Below are 23,739 nucleotides of genomic sequence, written 5' to 3'. Positions count from 1 at the left end.
TCTGAATTTTGGAATGTTATTAACTCTTGTGAACATTGCACGATGTAATCTAATAAGCAAACTGTTGAAAAAAAACCTACCGGTTAAAAGAACCCAAATTATGATTCATTTTTCACTTAAACTTTTCACATTTTTCACAGAAAATTACGGTGTTTTCTTTTTTGTTAAATCTCTAAGTTATGCGCCCAGAAAATCTATTCCTAGAGGATGCCAAACTCACTTTGTACCAGGGCTCTCCCCAGATATTATGCCTCATTTTAATAACTATTCTAGAATATTTGAAGAAAACCCACTCTGAAGAAACAATTGAAGCTGGTGATAATGGCACTCCTTGCAGAAATGGAACGCCAACCTGGAATCAAATGATTCGACAAAGAATAGCTAGAAGGGTTGGAGACTTGAAACGTCTGAATAATGATCCAACAAATTCATGTCAATGTAAGAGCATCATGGCAAACCAAATAGCTCATCAGCTGTTGTTAAACAGCAGGGTTAAGGGGAGACTTAAATGCATTGTTCCAAGGGCAATGGAAGGGGAGGCCAGTGTATTAACCTCATCCTTTTATAGAGAAGAACCAGAAACAGTAATTCAAGATACGAAGAATGGGATTGAATGATATTCGTATTGAACACATTTTTAAAAATGACAATTTTAATAAGCAATGGTTATCACTTTTTAATACTTGTATGGCCTCAAAAGTGTATTCCAATGATCTGGAGGAAAGCCCAGGTTATTGAATTTTTGAAATCTGGGAAAGAACCAAACAAATCCAAAAAATGTTTGTAAAACTCTCCTCATCTGCCATCCCTTTAAACTCTATGAAAGAGTTCTAATAAGCAGAATGTTTCCTGTTATTGAACCAACTTTTATTTCCCGAAAAACTGGTTTCTGCACAGGTCAGATACTTAAACTTGTCCAGCATTTAGAGGATGACTTTCAAGTCTAATCACAGGAGCTGTTTTTATGGCTTATCTGCTGCTTATGACAGAGTTAATCACAGGAAACTTCTGAAATTATATAATACCAGACATGACGTTGCTTTGACTAACTGTATTGACTCGATCTCTTGGTCTGGGTAGCTGACAGAGACAATAAGAAAACTCAAATGACAAAAACTTCATTCAGAGTGCTCAGAGTCTGATTGTCCACTACCTGGACTGAGATCAGATTTAAAAAAAAATTTTAACTTGTCTCTGAACCTTTTGGGATGAGATTTCTTTCTGTTCTCTTGTCCATAGTCACATATATTCAGAGAAGTAGACTACAAACATTTCTTGTGACCAGAATGAATTGAAAATTCATCTGAAACAGGAACTGTCACCCATTCAATACGCTGTAGGCCTTTTTTTTAAAAAAAAGTCAAACTTTATTATTTTTTACAAAAATTAGTGTCATTTTTCTTACAAATCCAACTTTTCATAGTACAAGACTAATATTTTAAAAACAAATGTGATTGCTTTCCATTTTACTTTTCAACTATGAGGACAATGATTTTTCTATCTAGTACTATCAATATGAGAAATTCCCATAAAGGTGTACTATTATCATCATTATTTTAAATACTGTGTTAATAGAAATCAAACTTCAAAATAACAGCAAATAAATCCACTTTGTAGCATAAACAGTTATTTTCTATAAACTTTCAGTAATATGAATTGTCAAACACCCAATACCATCTCATTTCAGTAAGGACAAAATATACATATATCCAAAGGCCTATATGCAAATCTAGTGGTGTCTGTTAAACCTATTTGTATCATTTGCAGTCTGGCACGTGGCAAATTTCATTATTGGATTATCAGACCATAGGCTTACTTGATGGCTGTTAACATTTGTAATTCATTCAAGGATAGATAATACTAATACAGTCTTTCTCTGGTCCCTTGCCCCAGATCATATTTTCTTGAGGTTCAAATGGACACCTGAGCTTGAAAAATTAACTTTTCAAGGGCCAAATCCATCTATCAAGCTCCTGATTGATGATTCATGTAATGAATTATTTTCTTCCAACAATGATTATTTCCGTAATGTAGACTTACTATGTACTGTAGCTTATTTGAAAACTACCAGCACTGATCAACCGGTATTGAAAGGATAATCTTATCCTGTGATTTAGTACATTTAGTTTCTTGATAGAGGAAATGTAAAGTTTCCCAACACAAAGGTAGCTCTAGTCTGCTATTTTCTTGATCATCTAAAATCCATACATACGTTGGCACTGTCATGTTTTAAGGCTTTCTCTTAAGTAAAAATGGGTTAAGGTTTATGGCCTTAAGCATTGTAATTGAGAGGGGTGTTCTTTTGTTGCCATCTCTATAGGCTCTCCATTATTCTTCTAACCACTGCCTACAGGAGAAAAAACTCAAATAGAAACACTATTTTTCCACAAAACCGCCCAAACCTTTTCATAAGGAATTTAACAGGGCTGCTCTCAGAACCCTTTTTCCAAGAAATTTCACCAAGTAGCCTAGAAGTGATCAGCAAATTCCATTTAAAAAAAAAAAAAAGTAGAATGTAAAGTGCTCAGAAAAACACTTGCACTGAGACATTTAAAATGCTTTGCACTCAAAGCAGCTTTTTCAAGTTTGCTAAACATGGAACAAAAAGGCCTGTTTTCCAAACGAGTCTTCTGACACCCTTGATCTACCTTTTCTTTCATTCTCCCAAACATGGGCTTATAAACGAAGGCAGTAGTTCATAGAGCAAGGGGCACAGGGTCTATCACTGCTATTGTCCAGACCTATTTGAACAGGAGGGAACCAGTGCAAAGGAGGTTGGTTTATGGGCAAGTCGATAAATGAGATTTATTTTGGACATAAGGAAGATAGGTAAGCATGATGAATTTTAAAAATTCCTTGTTATGGAGGAGTTTGTTATTTTGTTGCCTTTCTTCCATGAATGGCTGACCTGAATCCACTGATGGTGCTTCCTCACTGGGCTCTGTTCTATGGCTATGCTGAACGATCCGTTTTCATTATTGGTTACAGGTTTTAAATAACATTTTAAACATGGCTATTTTCTCTATTGGTAAGACTGCCACCACCTTTTCTTTGGTGGTTCCAAGACTAAACAAGGAAACTAATTTGAACTGCCATTGTTCCCTATAGGAATAAGATTCACAGTAGGTTAAGTTTTGTTCCATCAAATATTTGAAATGTTCTATCACAACTGCAGATAAGGATAACCGCGTATCATCTGGGGTCAGTCTGTCCGAGTAACTGAGAAGTATAGAAAAAAAAAATGAGGGATATAAAAAGGTGCATTTCAAAAATAAAAAGCTTGAGAATTGAAATCATACTGGAACACAATGAAGCACAATAAAAGGAAATTAACTAATTTTAGTATTGAGTAAATGGTTTTACTTGCAGGAAGAAGCTTATTTTATGTATCTATCTAGTGCAGGGCTGTCAAACTTCTGGCCTGCGGACCAGATGTATCACATGCTGGCCACACCCACTGTTTAGCGAAGGTGACACCGTGACGACATGAGTTTGACACCCCTGATATAGTAACTGTAACTTCTTTGCACTCTTACTATTTTAATTGTCCTTATTAGCTATCTGTAATATTTTTTACAATCCAGGGCTCATTTCGCTGGAAGAGAGGAAGTATTTCATCTTCTGACCAATAATTATTTTTTGTAGGTACATTATATTATTACTTCAAGATTCCTGATTGAAAATCAGGATGTTGCCTCCTACTTCTAAGAGGAGTGGTACAATGACTACAAACTAATGCTCAACAATAGCCTCCATGATGAGAGAAATTCAAAGCTGTAACAGGCACTTTGCAAACGGGGCTGGTTTTGTTTTAATTTCAAAGTATGTTGTTTCATTTTGTGCACAACCCATTCTGTACCGATCGGTCTGAAATTCATTATATATCGTCTCCTTATATGTCTTCTGAAACTTTCATCTCAGTCGGTCAGACAAAAATGTTCTAGCTATCTTTTGACTTGAAATGAAAATGGGAAATAGGTCCCAAACCCAATCTGCAGTGGTGTGGGGCTTCAAATCACTCAGGGTGTGTATGATGCTTTCCTAAGTATCAGCTGAGGGAGTTAAGCCAATCTTCTTCTCTGTGTCCCACTAAGTAATATTCAGTGGGACTTACCCTGTTTTCCCCAAAATAAGACATCCCCTGATAATAAGTCCAATCAAGCTTTTGAGTGCATGGCAATAAGGCCAAGCGCTTATTTCAGGGTTCAAAAAATATAAGATAGGGTCTTATTTTTGGGGAAACACAGTATGATGTAATGTATTTAAGTCTGCAGTTTCAATGAGTAAAGCTACATCCTTTACTCATGCAATGGGGTTTTACTTTTGAGTAGCACTTTAAGTAACTACAATAGTAAAGGATTAGCAGTGACACCAGTGTTTAGCTGATTTCAGTGGAATAAAATTTGTTTTTAACACCTAGGTCATTGGTCAAATCTGCCTTGCAGAAAGGGAAAACATAACTGGAATCATTAAAATATGCCATAAAGCAATATAAAATAAAATGACACAGTATAATGTTCCAATTTGTTTTCTTAGAAAGCAATTATATCTCACTGTTCTATGGAAATATTAGAATAAATGTGAAAAGAAACTAATTCATTGCAATCATATGGCAACCCTTACCTCGCATATTGTGATCAACTCCGTGAGACCAACTGTATTTGGCAACACTTGTGTACGAGTGGTATTCTATTAGGAAGGGTTTTACTAAGGTCCCTGAATGTGAATGGAAAATTCATCCCAAATTATACACTTTTAAATTCCATTAATATCTCAGAGGAAAATAAGACTACAATCTTTTGCCTACTTAACTTGGTAGTAGCTCAGAGACCGGCCTCCTTTCTGAGGATACAGGTGGCCCTGCATTCTTAAAAGATCTGCTTTGCTCTCTCCAATTGGGAAAACACTACACCTGGACAAGCCAAGTGCTTGAAGTCCTTTGAAGTATCATTTATTTCAGTGACAAAGATTTAAAATAGTTCCATTTTCAAAACAAAATGAATGAGGCTCAAGCACTTCTACGTCTAGCTGTAAATATATACCTATAAATATAAAGCTAAAGAGTTGTTTACGCTGACAGTAACCAATTAATCAATTCCGCATAATACAAAAAAATGAACAAACAAGATAAGCTCACATTGTTTCTCTCACATTGTAAAGCCCTTCTGAAGTCCTCAAGAGCAAAAGGCTGCGCGAGTGCAACTGATCCCAGAGGAGGTGTACAAAGTAAATAATCCATCCCATGAATTGTTCACTGGAATGACTGATGGTTAAGCAGAACAATATTTAAACACACTGTTCGGGTCTTTTGTCCTCTAGACTTTGCTCAAGTAATCTAAGGTGCATTTGCTGAAGTAATTTAAAGATGCAAAGAAGGAAAAACACCACTTGTTAGAAATGAACACTGTGGAAAACTCTAGGCAATGATATGGTTTTCGGACTCCAGTTTGGATATGGAGATGCATCCTTCCCCGTTAGACATGTGATAGTGGTGCTAATAAGTAAGCTGACCATAGGTGACAGGACCCTCTTTGGCTCAGCACGCCTGGCCTCCTGCTGCTATGTGCTGCGGAATGTTGTCATGTCCTTTGGTTCGCTACTTGGGACACACCAGTCATCTGCTTCGTGATTGGCCGTGTAATGTTTCCAAGCCGATTTGTTATACACTGGCAATTTTTCAACCGACTCAGTTGATAAAGCCTGCAGTAAAAGAAAGGAGAGCGGAGTTAATCACTTGCTAGGAACAAGTTTTGTATTTTAAAATGAAAGGAATTTGCCACAACTGGTCCCTGACATACCTTTATAAAGACAACAGCATCTGTGCCATAACCTTCTAGAGAATAGAGCTTCAGATCTCCTTGGAAGTACTGAGCATACAGACGAGATATAGGTAAACCATAACCAAATCCAGCCTAAGCCAAAAACAAAAACAACCGAAAATTTGAAATGTCTGAAGCAGATCTAATGCTCAAAGGACAGATGAAGAGGCCAAAACAATACTTTTTCCACAAAAAAGAAAATGAAGGTACAATCCAAGATGAAGACATAATATTCTCTGTGTTTTTTCCCATTGATGTCAAGGAATTTTTGCACAACTCGCATTTTGCCCTTTCCTCCTCTCTTCTCCATAATTCTGGAAATGCTTGTTCTATATAGGAACATTTAAAGAGTATAGTGGGGCTATTTCCAGGCAGGGATTGCCTGGATTTTTGTTTTGCTGCTGACTACTAGACCTCGCAGATAAGGTTGTAAAATTATTTATGTCTGTTAACATTAATAGCAGATAATATTATCTCTGCATCTCAAAAGTTTCATCAGCCAGTGCCCACAGACTAAGCTGTTATTAGAAGCAGAAGAACAGGTTAAATAATTCCTCCCCCCCATCACATAACAAGTATACAGATGTAATATAGAAAAGTAGTCTTTAAAAAGTTGTACTGAAAAGATACGGCCCCACACACAGACACCGCTCCAAACAGCAAACCTGGTACATTCATCCACTGCTGCTCTACCAAACTATCAGGGCCTTGATGAGATTGAAGTTTTTCTGTGTTTTTCTCAAGAAAATATGAACATAGTATTTCCAAAACCTTCTTTGTATCCCACTTGAGAGCAACACTACACTGCTCAGAAACAAAATATTGTTTTCCAAGGCCATACTGATGCAGGAATAGTAACAAGGGCCACACAATGCTTCCAATTTGCGTGGAGAGGCATGCTTCAGAGCATACAAGGAGTCTCACCTGGATCTCTTGGCAAGTCTTTAAAGACACTGTACCTATTTCAAGATCCGTAAGTGCTAATATTAAAGTGAAGAGGAGCTGGAGCCTAGCTCTATTCAGAAAAATGTTGTGCCTTTTTTGAACTACAATAAAACATCATAAAATAGTTTTGTAATTACAAAAGTGATCCCTGAGCTCTATTCTCAAACACATTTCCTACACAACTAGATCATTTGGTTAATTGGTTTATCAGGAATAAGTTAAAAATTAGTATGATTTTGAACAGTTAACCAAAACTTTAGAACACAGATTGAGGAAAGAGAAATGACATTTGCCCACAATGTCAAACAAGTGAAAGGACAGCAACTATCTTTTTAAAGGTTGGTTCAGGTCTGATTTTGAATTAAATTCAGCCTTGATTGCCTAGATATTCACTTGCAAGAGAAAGATTCTGACTGTTGATCATGTTTGATCCCTTGGGTACTTTTGATACCATTGATTTCTATTTGGTCTTGAATTATTTCTTGGCCTGGAGACACCAAGTTCCATTAATTCTAATCTTACTTGCAGGACAATGTCAAAGAACAGCATCAGACGGCCATGCCTCTATATTGTAGGGCCAAACAATGCAGGCTGGTGACCCCCAGGGGGAGGGCCTTCTCTGTGGGGGCACCCACCCTCTGGAATCAGTTGCCCCCTGAGATAAGGAGAATCCATGACCTCAGTGCCTTCCGCCGTGCCCTTAAAACTGCTAAACTACTGAGAATGTTTCTTTGGCGTGGGTGGGATTTTTTTTAATTGCTTTAGGACCTGCAACAATTTTGAAGCAAGACCACACCTCGTTTATCTTTGTTCCCAACATTTCTGAGTTGAGCAAAAGCAAATGCAATCATGGACCACCTTCAAATTATTTATGGGGGTTAAGAAGGGGTTGTGAAAAAAAAAAAATTCTTTATATAGAATGTCCCAGAATTCATTATGCTTTAACTTCCACATTCAGAGGAACCATAAACTTTAAAAAAAGCTACTGGAAAAATAAGGAGGACTTGAGTTTTTCATTCCACAACTGATAATGTAAAATATGATACAGACTACGAACCAGAGGGGTTGCTCGTGATGTCTCCACATGGGGACGCGGTGCAGTTGAATACATATAGTTAAACAGTCGGTCTATTTTCCTCAAAGGAACACCACCACCACGGTCGCACATCTAAATTGTGAGTGGAAAACATTATACAGTATTGAGCTCCTATGTTTGGTGTGTGCTTATATCTACATACAATGAATCATTCTTAAGAATATATTCCAGAAACAACAACCGACAAATTACAATCCTACAACCAGTCCCTGATCTAGGTGAACAAACCAACAGACTCTTCTCACTTACTCCAACAGATGAAAAGGTTATTAAATTATGTTTTATTCAACTATTCAATAATATGATAAAAGAGTGACATAAAGTAAATTAATTGAAGCTTAAAAATAATCTCCAAAGTGCAACAAAAGCTAATCAGAGCATGATGCAAATAAAGCATCCATTGACTGTAACCAGGTTGGTTGCAAAATGGTGCAGCTGGTGAAAGACTTTTCTGTCCATAGCTTCCATTTGAATACTTGGAGCACAGGGGTCAAATTCACCGTGTCATGTTGATGTCACGTGACTTTTTTGCCTTTGTGGAGCTGGGGTGGGCGTGGCCTGTGCATGATGCATCTGGACCGCGGGCCACCAGTTTGACACCCCAAATTTAGATGCAATGCTTAGTCTAAGACCCTGTCCCACCTGAACCCCCTTCTCTTTCACTCTCAAATTATTTGAATGTCACCTATTCTTGCAATTCTGGGCAATTTATAATAAGCATAATAAAACACAAATGATAAAGTATCTATAAAATATATGAAAAACTTATACAGGTAGTCCTCAACTTACGACCAAAATTTTGAGCCCAAAATTCCTGTTGCTAAGCCAGACAGTTGTTAAGTGAATTTTGCTTGTTTTTACCACCTTTCTTGCCACAGTTGTTGAGTGAATCAATGCAGTTGTTAATTTAGTAACAAGTGACTCAGGCTTCTCCATTGACTTTGCTTGTTGGAAGGCGGCTTGGAAGGTTACAAATGGTGATGACGTGATCCTGGGACAATACAACTGTACAAATACATACCAGTTGCCAAGCATCTGAATGTTGACAACATGACCACGGGGATGCTGCAACAATTGTAAATGTGAAAAATGGATCAATAACTCACTTTTTTAAGTGCCTTTATTAACTTCGAACGGTCACAGAATGAATGGTTGTAAGTCAAGGACTACCTGTAGGTAGCTAAAAATAATCAAACACTAGAAGTAAAATTATTCATAGTCATTTGATCAGGTCAGAGTATTAAAAAAAACCGAAGCAATGGCTCTGCAACAGATCCCTACGTTTTTATTTTTTGCCAGTCTTTTGCCAGACTTAAGAAACAGAAAATGTTAAGACTAAATACTTTACCTTCACAGTTAAATCTTCAGTGCCCAACGCGACTTGGACATGAACTGGAGGGTAAATTCCCCGTTCTGCATGATGTTCCATGGTAGCCCTCATTGCATTCTAATTTTTCAAAAAATTACATTTACAGTCAATTTACGTACACTTTTGCATAATAAGTAAAGAAAGCATATTCCATAAATGTATCTGACTCATTTTCAAAGTATCAGGGAAGCAGCTGTTTTGGCAATGTAGGAATTCTGACTTCTCATAACAGTGTGGCCTTCCTATTCTGATGTAGTATTATCTATTTACCTACTTTCCTGCAAGTTCTCAAATGCACAGGCAGTCTCACTCTCAGTGGAGATCTATAAGGGTGTGGAGACACACACCTGGCTCTAAAGTGCAGGTAAAGTGTGTCACATTTTCAGAAGCAGCCAGCAGACTGGCAGTTCTCCTGAAGGAGAATCAGACAGAAAGTTCAGCAGAGCACCTAAATAGATTTTCTATGAACGTACAGGTCATGTACTGAATAAAAACTTAAAACTTTCCCCCTACCGCCACGCATGCTTCTTTAACAAATCTAGAGGGAGAGATTATGATGTTTGGATAATCTGACTAAGGGAAACAGAAAAAGAGTACATAGAAGAGATCAGTACAAACCTTGAAAAGTTCGAAAACCATGTAGTAGAGATGTGATGGCACATATACCACTTGCATAGGCTGCCCTGGTGATTTTACTGTAAAACAAAGTGAGCGAAAAAGATCAGTTGTACACCAACAGCCACTGTTAATCTTGGTAGCCTCTCCATGGGTCAACAGTATAGCTGAAAGATTACCAAGATCCATTTACTTTGGTCCTGACTAAGGGTTCACACGCACGAGACTGTAGAGTTATGGAGCCTCCCCCACCCCTGGTTGCTACTCTCACACTGCAGTTCGCACACGGCAAACTGCAATTTGAAATTCTCTTAAGAGCAGTCTTTCTTGCAGTTGTGGAAATCAGTTATTTGAGAGATAAAAGTCAAATGGGCAAGTGGAATTACTGTTGTGTTTGTTGGGATCCCAATACATTTTACTCTTAAGTCTATACATGTGTGCATATATATGTAATCCTCTACTTATGACTGTAACTCAACCTGGAATTATGGTTGTAAATCATGGAAGTTAAGCAGGTCACGTGACAACGCCTGATTTTATTATTTTTGTGGTGGTATTAAACAAACACCATGGTTGTTAAGCAAATGCCACAGTCATTAAAGAAACACATTATTATACCAAATAGGTGGGTTTTTAAAATCAGAAACTGGAACTAAAATGCTGGTTTCTGGGGTGGGGAGGGTGAGGAAATGTAAAAAATCGCAGTAATGGGTCTGCAGGATGCTGCAAATAGCCATAAATGTGGTCAAGCACCCAGAATACAACCACAAAACTAGGGGGGAGCTACCAGAACTAGGGGGGAGCTACCGGGTCATAAGTCGAGGACGGACACACACACAGACACACACACACACACACACACACACACACACACACGTGTGTGTGTGTGTGTGTGTGTGTGTTATTCGAAACTTATGTTTGAGAAAATTTCTGTTCTCAACAGCAGATATTTAAAGTACATTTTAAAAAAAGAATTTGTCTTCTTATGTTGGTTTTAGACCCAGTGACTGCAGCAGCATGTACATTCTTAATGTGATTGTGCTTAGCTATCCATATTTGATAAATCTTCAAGATATAGCAGATTATGAGGTAGTTGTGCGTGTGTGTGTGCATGTGCGCACAATACACCCACACATATAGAGAGAGACAGAGCGCTAAAATGTATGTTAAAACTAACCAAGAATAAGGATTAAACATCATTACACAACACAGTAGAAATGACTAGAAAAATGTAACAGTAGTTACTCGAGCTAGATAATCTTTTATGTTCTATGCCTCTCCAAAAACTGTTTGTTATTGTTTAAATGAAATGATAGCTACAAAAGGGCAATTATTCATATGAAGTTACTCCATACAGCTCTTGTCTCATTTACATGTGTTTAAACACAAACCACACTGTTGGAAGACCTGAAGGACCGGACTGGGGACATACTGTATAGTCCTAGAGAAGATTTGTACATGTGGTTGCTGAGAGTCAACACTGATTTGATAGCTAATAACAGCAACTTATCAGGTTATACATTAATTCTTCACATTAATACTGCAGTCATACATAATTGATGCATTTCAATTATTTTTAATCTACCTTTCTGTATAAAATCACTAATACAATCAAACACCCCAAACAGGCAATAGAAATTGTTATTACATTTAAAATGACACTGAAGAATACCAGAATAACAATCCAAAAGCATTAGTAAGCAAATAATGTTTTCCTTTCTATGACCCTTTAATATCTTTATTCGGGATAGAGTCGGGGTGACTGAATGGAGCTGAGCGTTTACTGACCGGATGCCCTTCCTGGCGCCTATGCAGAATTTGCAGCAGTTAATTTTCTCTTTGCACCTTGATAGAGAAACATCTACTGCTGCCTAGGATTGAACTCTCAACTTTCTGAGTGGGAGGTGAGTGTCTTCACTTCTAGGCCACTGCACTGCTCCATATTAGTAAGCAAATAATATTCTCAACAAAAAAAAAGGCAACTATTACTAGTATATAGTAATAGTTTCTGAAATACCATCTACCAAAAGATCAAAAGGAAGACAATGCTACAGTTAAGGTGACCAACTTTTTACAAGGAGAAGGACACAAATAAATTGAAGAAAAAAAATATTGTAAATAAAAGAAACACTATATTCATTGCAACAATGAGTCTAATGCGTGCGTGTCATGTCGTGTTTCAGTAAGAAATAAACAAAGCCACTTGCGTGTGGTGCACTCTTGCGCACGGCGCACTCTCTCAAAACTATTCTCCTGTGTGGAGCGCATGTGTCTCATAATCACATCTTGCTGCACTGTACCGAGTCTTGATGAATCGTCATATCAAATACAAATACGTCACACCACATGCAACATATCGGATCGGCATCAATCGAATACGGAGATTTACAGATTAGTCTTCAAATATCGAAAAGGAGGACACTTTTCGAGAGACGACAGAACTTACAAAAGAAGGACTGTCCTCCCTAAAGGAGGACGATTGGTCACCTTACTATATAATCTCTCAGGCAACCTAAATACTTTTGCAAATTCATACTACAGATCCATTCGGATTATGATATGCCTATATTGGTCATTACATATAGAACCGCCATACCTGCTTCTAACCACAGAAAGCTGTTGCAGCTTTTTCACAGGCCAAAAGCTCCCCATATGATGTATAAGATGTCCAAATGTAATGGAGAGTAAGTGCTACATATAAATCAAGATATAGAAGTTCAAAATGCATTTTGAATAAAGGTTACCTAAAATGTCAAGAATAAAAGCAAATGAAAGATTTCTTGGCACTTATTGTACTATTTGAGGTAACGTATGACAGAATGTATGATGTAGTTAGAGAAACTCTAATTTAGGCTTAGCTTGATTGATACTGAATGCTGTGCATTTTCAGCCAGTATATTATTTTACACTGAATTCTAGCCATAGCCCACAGGCATATTTGAAAACATGACACAGATAATTGCACTTAGCTTCCTAAAACCAATTTCTGCAGTGAAATGAGTATGTGCAAACAATTATTGTTATAGGATGTACTCTGAACACATGCTAAATATTGTCCATCTCTCTATCAAATGATTCTAGAATTTCATGACATAGAGTCAAAGCACTTTGCAATATAAGCAGGCTAGTTCTATAACCAACCAAAAAACTATCTACTGTTACAGAAATATTTAAAGTAAGTCCAAGGCAAAGTAGACAGATATGGTAAAACTTGCTAGGAATTGGTTAAGAACAGTCAATGAATAAGCCAATCCTCCCCTTTCCATGCTTACCATTCTTCTCTTCAAGAATAAGTTCTGGAGAATTCATATAATATAAGTCACAGAGGCTCTTCGCATTTTCATAACCATCTGAAAAAAGCAATACAATTTTGCTTAAAAGATGCACACAAAGGCACATGCATATATACAAACACACACACACAGACAGATACCTCACCCATCCAGAATTTATTCAATTAGCTGGCAGCAGTTCTTAAAACAGAGTTCTGAGAAGAAACAGTCATTCACATTCCATCTTTTACTGCTATTCTATGAATAGTAGCTGACATTTCTCTTGCATAGTTCTGTCTAATTTCAATTACCGACAAGAACAATGTCTATGTTTGGATTCTCTGCACAAATAGAAGACCATTTATCTATCCCCCGCATAGTCTATATTAATACTTTAAAACATGTGGAAGATGTCCGGTACAAATCTCAGATGGCAAAGCTTTCCAGTAGTCGGAAGACAGGACTCCACTGATTACTTCCTACTTAGCTCCCCTTCAACCCAACAAACTCAACCAAGCAAAATTATACAAACAGCAGCATTTTTTAAGTCTATCTATCTATTCATCACATTTTTGAACCACTCATCTCCCTCAGAGAGAGAGTCTCTGTACTCTTGAATTCTATAAATACATATAGGATGTGTAGCTACAGGGATTTAAGATGATGGAGGAGGGACTGAATGCACTATCTCCGATTCTGTATCCTGGATAATAATCATTGTGTTGTAAGAAGAGGGAATTTTCCATCTCCATATCCTTGGGAATTCTGATGTTGCACACTGTCCTTCCTCTATCAGGCATTTTAGACTAATCCTTCTTTTTGGAAGGCTAGTGATTTGGGGAAACATAAATGGCTCCATCCTTAAACATAGCCCAATAATTGCATGATCTTATGCATATTTGCTCAGAAGTATTTTCCATTGGTGCTTGCTAGCTTTTAACGGTATGGTTTGATACCTGCCTTGATTTTTCAAAATGCAATTTAGAATAAAAATTACATTAAAGAATATATTACATTAAATTAATGGCAATAGGAACACCAAATAAAAGTCTCCCAAATACTAGGTCATTACTACAAAATTTGGATAAAATTGTATTGTTTTTTACACACAGAATGACATCTCAAGGGTAAACATCATGTCTCAGCAGAATAGAAACTTTCCATGTCTGACAGAAGGAGCTTGTACGAAGTCAGCAGTCCAGAAAGGCTGTTTCTTGCCACATTTATTTTTAATTTAATTTAATTTAATTTAATTTCCAATTTATATACCGCCCTTCTCCCTGAGGACTCAGGGCGGTGTACAGCCAAGATAAAAAAACAGAATACAAATATTAAAACATTTAAAAATATATATAAATTTTGGCCCGAAAGTTAAGAATCACAAACTAATTAAAAGAATTTAAAAATTTCTTCTAAACCAACCCGGCTTGCTGAAAAAGATAGGTTTTCAGGGAACGACGGAAGGCATTGAGGTCATGGATTCTTCTTATCTCCAGGGGCAACTGATTCCAGAGGGTGGGAGCCCCCACAGAGAAGGCCCTCCCCCTGGGGGCCACCAGCCTACATTGTTTGGCTGATGGCACCCTGAGGAGGCCCTCTCTGTGGGAGCGCACGGGTCGATGGGAGGTCGTCGGTAGCAGCAGGCGGTCTCGGAGATAGCTAGGCCCTATGCCATGGAGCGCTTTAAAGGTGATAACCAACACCTTGAAGCGCACCCGGAAGACCACCGGGAGCCAGTGCAGCTCGCGCAGGAGCGGTGTTACATGGGAGCGCCATGTTGCTCCCATCACTACCCGCGCTGCTGCATTCTGGACCAGCTGGAGCCTCCGGGTGCTCTTCAAGGGGAGCCCCATGTAGAGAGCGTTGCAGTAGTCAAGGCGAGAGGTGACGAGGGCGTGAGTGACTGTGCACAAGGAATCCCGATCAAGAAAGGGATTCTGTCTGTCTGAATGTACCTTTTATAACTTCAACAACATTGCATTTAGGGTCAATACTTCCAATGTGTTTGGGATGTGCTGGATTAACTTCAACGTTTCCTCCAAACAACAAAGCTGCCAACAACAAAAACAAAGTAACATAAATGATTTCACAATAAAGAGGCCATGAACAGCATATATTTTATAGGTAGGGAGATGATGCCTGACAAAAACAATGGACAAGGATTTACTACTTCATAACAAGGATGATACTAAGTTATAGTATATGCCATGTATATAGAAGATTCCTTTTTATTCATAAAAGAAAAGTATTTGCACTTGTTTTACATTAGGGATTGGCATCCTGTGGCCCTTTTTATTGCCCCCAGACTCCCTGCTCTGATCTGGAAGAACTAATGACTGTTTCCTACCATTTTGAGTCACAGAAAAACTATAGTTTAGCTTCCCGCCAAAGCCTTAAGAAGAAAACATAGAAAACCCCAGCTCTGCTTGCATGCATGATACAGCTTTGCAGTCTCAATAGCAGCATTATATAATAAGAGCCGAGGTGGCACAGTGGTTAGAGTGCAGCACTGCAGGCTACTTCAGCTGACTGCTAGCTGCAGTTCGGCAGTTCAAATCTCCCCGGCTCAAGGTTGACTCAGCCTTCCATCCTTCCGAGGTTGGTAAAATGAGAACCCAGATTGTTGGGGGCAATAGGCTGACTCTGTAAACCGCTTAGAGAGGGCTGTAAAGCACTGTGAAGAGGTATATTAATCTAAGTGATATTGCTATTGCTATTATGTCCACTGTGAGTCTAATTGAAATCCTTCACTTCAAAAAGTTTTCTGACCTTACTCAATAAAAACAATTCATCAAGTTAATAAAAGTACTTACTGTGCTGATTAAGCAACATTCGGATTGAAATCCGACTCATGAAGAAGCGGTCTAAAAAATACTGCACATTCTGACTAGTCACTGGGTCAACTCCATAGTTGTCCTTGTACTCGATCACGCCTTGAGCCATGGTAGGAATGACATCATTGTGACGGTTCCGGATTGTTATCACAGTATCTTTAAAACTGAAACCAAGTATGGTATATTTGTATTAAAATACTAGTACACCTGTCATAAAAGCATATCGAATTTTAACTACTGCAAAAGCAAGAAACTAAAGAAAGCATTCTATAATCAACAAAAATTGTGTTGTGTTTAAAACAGTATAAGAAAGCAATCTTTTAAAATGGATTTGGACTTCTAAACACAAGGTATTCTAATAGCATAGCCACAATTATTTTTAGGTCAAGGTTATCATCTATATTTAGGTTATGTCCTGCTTTGGTTTAGATACTTAAAAAATAGTGGCTGAGATTTAATGCATAGAGCTCAGCTCACAGGATGTTTCCAACAATCATAGGGGTTTTTTATACCAATTTCTTTTTCTCTCAGTAGTCCTATGAATATTTTCTCTACATTTGGAGAAATGATAGTGGTAGGTTGTAGAGGTCGCAGATATTTCTCTGTCAGCAGGAATTTGAAAGCTAACAGAAAGCAAAAGTGCACTTTCAATTTCACTTTGTCAAATAAAACTTCTTCCTGTTCTATCATTTCTTCCAAAACATCTTTCAGACACAATCTATCCATAGAAGCAAACATCTGTATTTATTGATGCAAATATCTGTATTTATTGATATTTACTTCCAATTCCATTTTTTCAAAAGTCCAATTTTTAATTTTTTTTCTCTCTGTCATGTAGAGAAAATTCAAAACAAGTTGACTTTCTCATGGGAAGGACTCCTTATAATTAATTCCAAATCTTATTTCAAATTTATCTGAACTCCTAATCCATTTATAATTTTCTAAAATCAAAATCTTAATTAGCTTTTTGCTGTTTATTTCAATTATTTTAAGTTCTTAAGCTTAAAGAAAATAAGCTTCTTAAGTTGGTAGTTAAAATTTTCTTTCAGTAAGGGCTGAAAGCAGTCACACAGTATTTTTAGACTTGTTGATCTTGTTGAATATGTGCAGAGTAATTAATAAGCAATTTTGGAATAGGATTACTAAAGGAAACATGCAAACTTAGTGTCCTTTTAAAGACACCAACTCTGGTTTGAGCAAGATGGCTATTTCCTCATCCTCCAGTGCTCAAAACACCCCTCACAAGGATCAACTGTCTGGAGTACTTGTGGGTGATCTCCCATCTTCTTTTGACAGAGAGGTTCAAAGAGCCAATCTACATTCTTTGCTATAGTTGTTGGCTCTGTTTTTCGCAGAGCTGTCCTCAGTCCACTATTTCTTCCTTCAAAGTGCATCTCACAATTCTTTTAACACAAAACACCATTAGAATTTTTCAACTCAGCAGTTGTTCAAATTCTAACAGATAAACTATCCTCCTAATAATCTATCTCATCTCTGAGAGATTATGTAGCCTAAGAAGGGCCATTTCCTTGGAAAAGCATAATTTAATCTCTTCACAGCTAGCATGCCCCAACATGCTATAAATCAGGGGTTTCCAACCTTGGCAAATTTAAGACTTGTGGACTTCAACTCCCAGAATTCCCAGCCAAGCTGGCTGAGGAATTCTGGGAGTTGAAGTCCACAAGTCTTAAAGTTGCCAAGGTTGGAGACCTCTGCTATAAATACATGACAATAGAAGTAACAATGTAGAAGTTACAACCTAAGTCTCAATAAGTCTCAACCTAAGTAAGATTTTTTTCTTAAGGATGACTGTCTGTGATTGACATGCAGGTTTTGGACAGAACAATGGTATTATGAAGCTAGTAAATTGAAGCAGAGCCGTTAAAATTAAGTTACTCGAATTCTAAGCAAATCCACTAATTTCAATGGATAAACTCAAAATAAGACTAAATCACTTCATTATTAATAACCCTTAAAGAAAAATTAAGAGACTAATCAATTGAACTCAAAAACATTGTACATGTAGGTCAAACCTTCCTAATTTTAATACAGAAGTAATTCTAAATGAATTACATAGAGTAGAATTTATTTTGTAAGTTTATTATTTTTAGACAGCCCCCCTGATAACTTACAAAGAAATTATTTAAGAGATTTTTCTTCATATTTAATATTCCACTATTTTTTGAGATCTATATAATAAAACAAATATAATAAAATTATGGTTCTGAATGTCTCATGCTACAAGACTAACTTAGATAATGCATTGTCTTTGAGAAGTCCAAAATGTCTCACCGAGAAATAGCTTCTGTATCATCAGCATTTTTGTCTTTAAAATCAAGGATCTCCTGTAGACTTTGCACATACCTAAAAACATAATTTCTCCATGTTTGATTTTTGTTATAAAGAAAAATAAATAATTTCTTCTCACCTAATAAAGACAAGAATATGAATTTGCCAACATAATATTTTTATGACTACTTTCAAAATTCAGCACATTCTAATTTTTTTAACAAGAGATAATTTTCAAATTTTTATTATTAATAGACTTCATATATAAGACAATAAATACTATTCATTTCTACAAGTGTGTATGAATGCCCATTATATCTTACCCCAAGCAAGGAGCAGGACATCTACTATTTGTAATAGTAGTAGGACATGGATTTTGAAAAGTAAAACACTTCCTAGCTTTACCATTCTATATTCTAGCCACCCACTAGTGAAGATTTTTTTCCTCACAATAAAAGGGCCTCCAATAAATCAAAAACTCCTTCAAAAGGAAAGGGAAGCATTTTTTCCAGGTTTCCCCTTCCTTTTGCAAATCCTTACTTTCTCATCATGTAAATTTGTTTCCATCCTACAATAGAGGCCCACTTTCTAAAAATTATTCAAAACCTGTTTCAAATGTTGCAGTGCTATGTCCATTCACTTGGAAATAAGCTTTACTAAATTAACTGTTTACATTCATGCAACACTCTAAAGATAATTGGGTACAGAGATCAACCAGATGGTATCATTAATTCAAATAGGCCAAATCTGATTTCTTGAACAATTTAGGAAGGACGGAACACTATGTAATGTTATTGCTGCCAATTTAGCACAATATGCTTGAGCAGAAAAAACAAAAACAGAATGAGATAAGCGTCTCTATGTTCTCTCTTCAGCTAGGACTTTTCATTTGCATCATGCTTTGATGCTTAGGTCTCGTTTTATAAATATTAATATTAATTGAAGTCAGGCTCAGAAACCACAAGATGGAAGTTGTGTATGTGGGCAAGATGTTTGCCCTTAGGATTTCTTCAAGTAAAGGATGATGGTTTACAGATGATGATATGTTAGGAGTCTGGGCTGTAAGTTCATGACTAGTGTTGGTATCTCCTGCCTCTGGCACAGAGCTATGTAGGTGGTGAGGGAGAAAATACAAGCCAGATGTCTATTCACTGTGTTAGATCAGTGCATGGATGCTATTAGGCACCTTATAACCAACCATAAGTCTTAGCTTCTAATATTTTGAATCTTCACATATCTTTGTAAAATGTTCAAATTTGGTTTCATGGGGCTTTGTTTAAAAAAGAAACAGGTTCTTACCAACTCTGAACAAGCTGAACTGAAGGTGTTTTAAGAAGATTGTCTGGAAGCAGACTTATTTCTTTCATTATGTTTGCTAATCTTACAGGCAACTCTTGTCGCAGAAACATAAAAGAGGTTTTCTCACAAGCATTGTCAGATCCTATGGGGAAAATGTCATAAGGAAACAATTTTGAAACCACAGTAAATAGATTATAAACAATTCATTACGCAGTTCATTCAGGATCATGGGCTGGTAAATAATAACAGCTTCTCTATGAAATCCTGGAAAACATTTTATCATTACAGTAAATATAGGTTTACATAAATTCAGAAAGTAGTAACCCGATGTTCAGAACTGTAGTAGTAGACAGACTGATGTGGCTTGGTCTCCCACGAAGACCACATTGGATTCTTAACATTCATGACATTAAAGTTCAAGACACATAACATTTTATGTTACTGATTGCGGCTTTTTAGATATTTTAAACTATTCTTTTTTGAAGACGCTAAGGATCAGTGAAAGATATTGCAAAACTAAATTCTTCTTCTCCACTACAGATAGTCCTCAACTCACAACAGCTTTTAGTGATTGTTCAAAGTTACAACAACACTGAAAAAAGTGACTTATGATCGTTTTTACACTTACGATTGTTGCACCATTCCCGTGGTCACATGGTCAAAATTCAAATGCTTGGCAACTGACTCATATTTATGACCGTTGCAGTGTCCCAGGGTCATGTAATCACCTTTTGAGATCTTCTGACAAGCAAAGTCAATCGGGGAGCCGGATTCACTTAACAACCATGTTACTAGCTTAACAACTGCAGTGATTCACTTAACAACTGTGGCAACAAAGGTCATATAATTAGGGCAAAATTCACTTAACTGTCTCACTTAGCAACAGAAATTTTGGACTCAATTGTGATCATAAGTTGAAGAGCACAGCCCTTTCTGAAGAAAACAATGGCTTGATACAGATGAATCAAGATGGGAAAGAGATAATCAAAGCATATCAGAAGTCTTCAGTTGAGTATAGCTTTGTGGCAAAGTCTACAAATAATTTGAAAGGAATATCATTTCAGGGGCTACTTGAAAGAGAGAAGAAAAATGTTGAGAAGTTTTAAAAATACCTGCTCCCTGATAGAACATGAATAACAGGATCAGTCCTACCATCAGGTAGAACAAAATAGCATTTTTTGATTGCAAACTGGGATGTGTTGGTGAACTGGCCCAGGATCTGCTTTCTGCTCTCCCAGCCAGAGAATCTGGTTCAGCCCCCTTCCCCCCCCACCCCCAATTGGCTCATTATTCCTGTTGAATGTTCTGTAATAATCATTTCAAGCTGGGATCTTCAGTGTTGCAATGATGATGAGGTAACAGTGATATCTGACTTCAAAAGCCATCTCAGAAGGCACCACTCCTAAAGATGATATCCTTAAAGGAAGATGTAGGAGATAATGCAGGAAAAGTGCAGGGCTTCATCAGCTACTCCTACATTTAGGATTAGGGTTAGGAGATAATGGGAGAACAGAATTTTCAATTTATAAACTGAACCTTGCTCTCTATCCTGTACTGGTTATTACTCAATGCAAAACATATGCAGGATACTTTGGTGTAAATATCTGATTGCTTTGATTATGATACCAATACCATATGTATTAAAACATCTAAAGCTAAATAACAGTATTTATAGTGATCAGTGCGATATCCAATTAGATATTTTTACTAAAGTTCAGTAGAAATTCTAGTCACGTTGTAGAATTCACACTTGGTAGAACCAAAAGAATTATGATTTTTTTTCCTCCAAGGGTTTCTCCAATTTTTTTTTTTTCATGCAATACTGCACAAGAAAGACTTACATTGCTAGTCTATAACTTATCAGCCCTGTCACCACAAACAAACATACTGAAGCAAATGGAAGTTGTAGTTTTGAGAAATACTGCTGGGAAAAAAATATATCCAAAGACAACCCTATATTCTTTCGGATTGTGAAATGGAACCTACAGTAATTCTGAGTAATCTTAGCACTATACAGTACTGGTAGTTAGCTCTATGCATATTAATACAGTGGAATATTATAATTTCTTAAGCAATATTAGGTAGAGTAGTAGACCTATCATTTAGCTAAAGTAACAATTATTTAAAAAAAGAAAAATCACTAAGGATGTATGTGGACAAATATGTGTGACCCAAGCACACATTTTTATACACACAGACGTGCACATCCACCTCTTAAGACAGAACTTCAAAACTATGAAATGCTAAGGTAACAACCTGTAAATAACAATCCTCTGGAAAAATGGAATGGTCTTTTAAACTGGAAGATTTGCCCTTGAAAAGCACCAGCTGTGACCTTAGCATTGCCAAATGTTCCTTATTTTCAGACTCATTCAAACTCCAGCCACCAGTGTCAAATGGAATTTGGGTACAGGTAGTCCTCGACTTACGACCATAATTGAGCCCAACATTTCTGTTGTTAAGTGAATCATTAAGTGAATTGGGACCCATTTTACGACCTTTCTTGCCACAGTTCAGTGTATCCCCGCAGTTGTTAAATTAGCAACATGGTTGTTAAGCGAATCCAGCTTCCCTTTTGCCTTTGCTTGTCAGAAGGTCACACAAGGGGTTCACATGACTCCGGGACACTGAAACGGTCATAAATATGAGTCAGTTGCCAAGAATTTTGATTACATGCCCAGGAGGTCACTGCAATGGTTGTTTACCTAAGTGTGAGAGAAACGGTCATCAGTCACTTTTTTTCACTGAGGAATCCTTGGTGCCGTTGTAACTTGGAACAGTCACTAAACGAAGCATTGTAAGACGTGCAATAACCCATACTGCCCAAAACTATCGGGGCAGCAACGTGAGACACCATAGCCCCAGACCATGAGTCTCTAGATTCTTTTGCGTGGCAACACCCTCCGTTGCACAACGCCTTTGGTAAGCACAACTTTTGAGGTGCATTTCGGGGGGGGGGTGTCAGGGGCGCGTCAATCAATCTCCTTTTCCATCTCTACAACGCGTGTCCCTAGAAGTCGTGGAGAAGGAAACGGGGTCGACAGGGCGAAGTGGAGTGGGGGGAGGGGGGACGCTTCTCCGCAGCTGGAGCGGGAAGGGGCGGCTTCGGCTGCACAGCCTCCGACGAGGCCTCGCTCCGCTCGCCGCCTTCGGGGGAGGTGGAAGCGCCTTTTCCCCCCGCAGAGAAGGGGTGGCGGTTCTCCCTCTGGGGAAAGAAAATGGTCGGCCGAAGTGGGGGGGGGGGCGCAAAAGACTCGCAGAGGAAGGAGCCGCGCAGAGGAGGAGGAGGAGCAACCCGGGCCGTGAGGGGGGGAGGAAAGCGACCCCGCCGCCACTCACCGAAATCCAGGAACTGCTTCATGGAAAGCGGGGACGGGGAGAAGCGGCAGTAGAAATCCACCTGCTGAGGGATGGTGTTCAGCGGGGAGACGCTCCTTAGCAGCGCCCGCAGCAATCTCATGGCGGCGGCTGCACACCCGGAGGGGCGCCGTGCAAAGCAGCGGGACGACGAGAAGAGAGCGCGCGGCTGGGCTTCCAAATCCCTCCTTGCAGCCTCTGTCAGAATGGGACTGCAGCCTCACTTTGCCCCTTTCCCGACCCCGGGGAAAGAAGGTCCGAAGGGATAAATAAAGCAGCAGCTCCAGCACGGGCCAAGGCCCGGGCTATTTCTTGCCCTCCTCCGTAGGGGCAGGAGGAGGCGGGCGGAGAGGCGGAGCCGCTCGGGTCGCCCGGGAGGAGGGAAAGTGCGGTAAGAAAAGGAAGTGCGAGAGCCCTCGCTCGGCTCCTCCACGAGCTGGGAGGAGGATCCAGGTCCCGCAACCAGGAGTTCAATCATCCCCGCCTTTTTTCTTCGTGAACATGGGTCTCTGAGTCGACGAGGAGGTGGGACTCTTTCCCTCTGTTCCCGTGCAGGGTTTTCGGCGGGACGAGGCCGCCAGGTTGCTCCTGCGAGGTACCAGCGGATTGTCTCCCAAGAGCGGCTCGGGGAGCAGCCCTGCCTCAATCTCTAGCCAGTCCAGGTAGTCCTTGATTTACGACCTCAATTGAGCCCAAACGAAATATTTGTTAAATGAATTTTTGCCCCAGTTTCCCATCTTTCTTGCTTCTTGGCTGAAGAAGCTTCTTGGCTGAGAAGCGAAAGGTCTTCCAAAGAAAAACCAGAAAGTCCACTTGCCTCTTGGAAAAAGCACCTTTGAATGTA

General features: G+C 38.4%; 1 protein-coding gene across 1 annotated transcript; it reads right to left on the bottom strand.

Annotated features, from left to right (window-relative positions):
* Positions 1-1,343: 1,343 nt before the first annotated feature.
* Positions 1,344-23,333, bottom strand: PDK1 (pyruvate dehydrogenase kinase 1). The gene is made up of 11 exons (XM_034427462.3): positions 22,878-23,333; positions 19,539-19,680; positions 18,243-18,314; positions 15,930-16,114; positions 15,072-15,167; positions 13,117-13,194; positions 9,848-9,924; positions 9,209-9,307; positions 7,822-7,932; positions 5,799-5,912; positions 1,344-5,700 (listed from the first exon to the last, which is right to left on the bottom strand). The coding sequence occupies exons 1-11, from the start codon at positions 22,996-22,998 to the stop codon at positions 5,560-5,562; spliced, it is 1,236 nt and encodes a 411-aa protein (XP_034283353.1). The 5' UTR covers positions 22,999-23,333; the 3' UTR covers positions 1,344-5,559.
* Positions 23,334-23,739: the final 406 nt, after the last annotated feature.

This window comes from Pantherophis guttatus, chromosome 1 (genome assembly GCF_059756535.1).
Source record: "Pantherophis guttatus breed Tessera chromosome 1, ASM5975653v1, whole genome shotgun sequence".
NCBI classification, from domain to species: Eukaryota; Metazoa; Chordata; class Lepidosauria; order Squamata; family Colubridae; genus Pantherophis; species Pantherophis guttatus.
Note: the sequence above shows the minus strand (reverse complement) of the source record. Positions and strands in the feature narration are given on the sequence as shown.

What these genes read in the sequence shown, in the direction of transcription:
- PDK1 (XM_034427462.3), bottom strand. Translation starts at nt 22,998, where the DNA reads ATGAGATTGCTGCGGGCGCTGCTAAGGAGCGTCTCCCCGCTGAACACC. An exon ending in TGGTTTTCGAACTTTTCAAG is followed by an intron (nt 9,308 to 9,847) that starts GTTTGTACTGAT and finishes TTGAAAAATTAG; the next exon opens with AATGCAATGAGGGCTACCAT. An exon ending in CATCACGAGCAACCCCTCTG is followed by an intron (nt 5,913 to 7,821) that starts GTTCGTAGTCTG and finishes TTTTTGGCTTAG; the next exon opens with GCTGGATTTGGTTATGGTTT.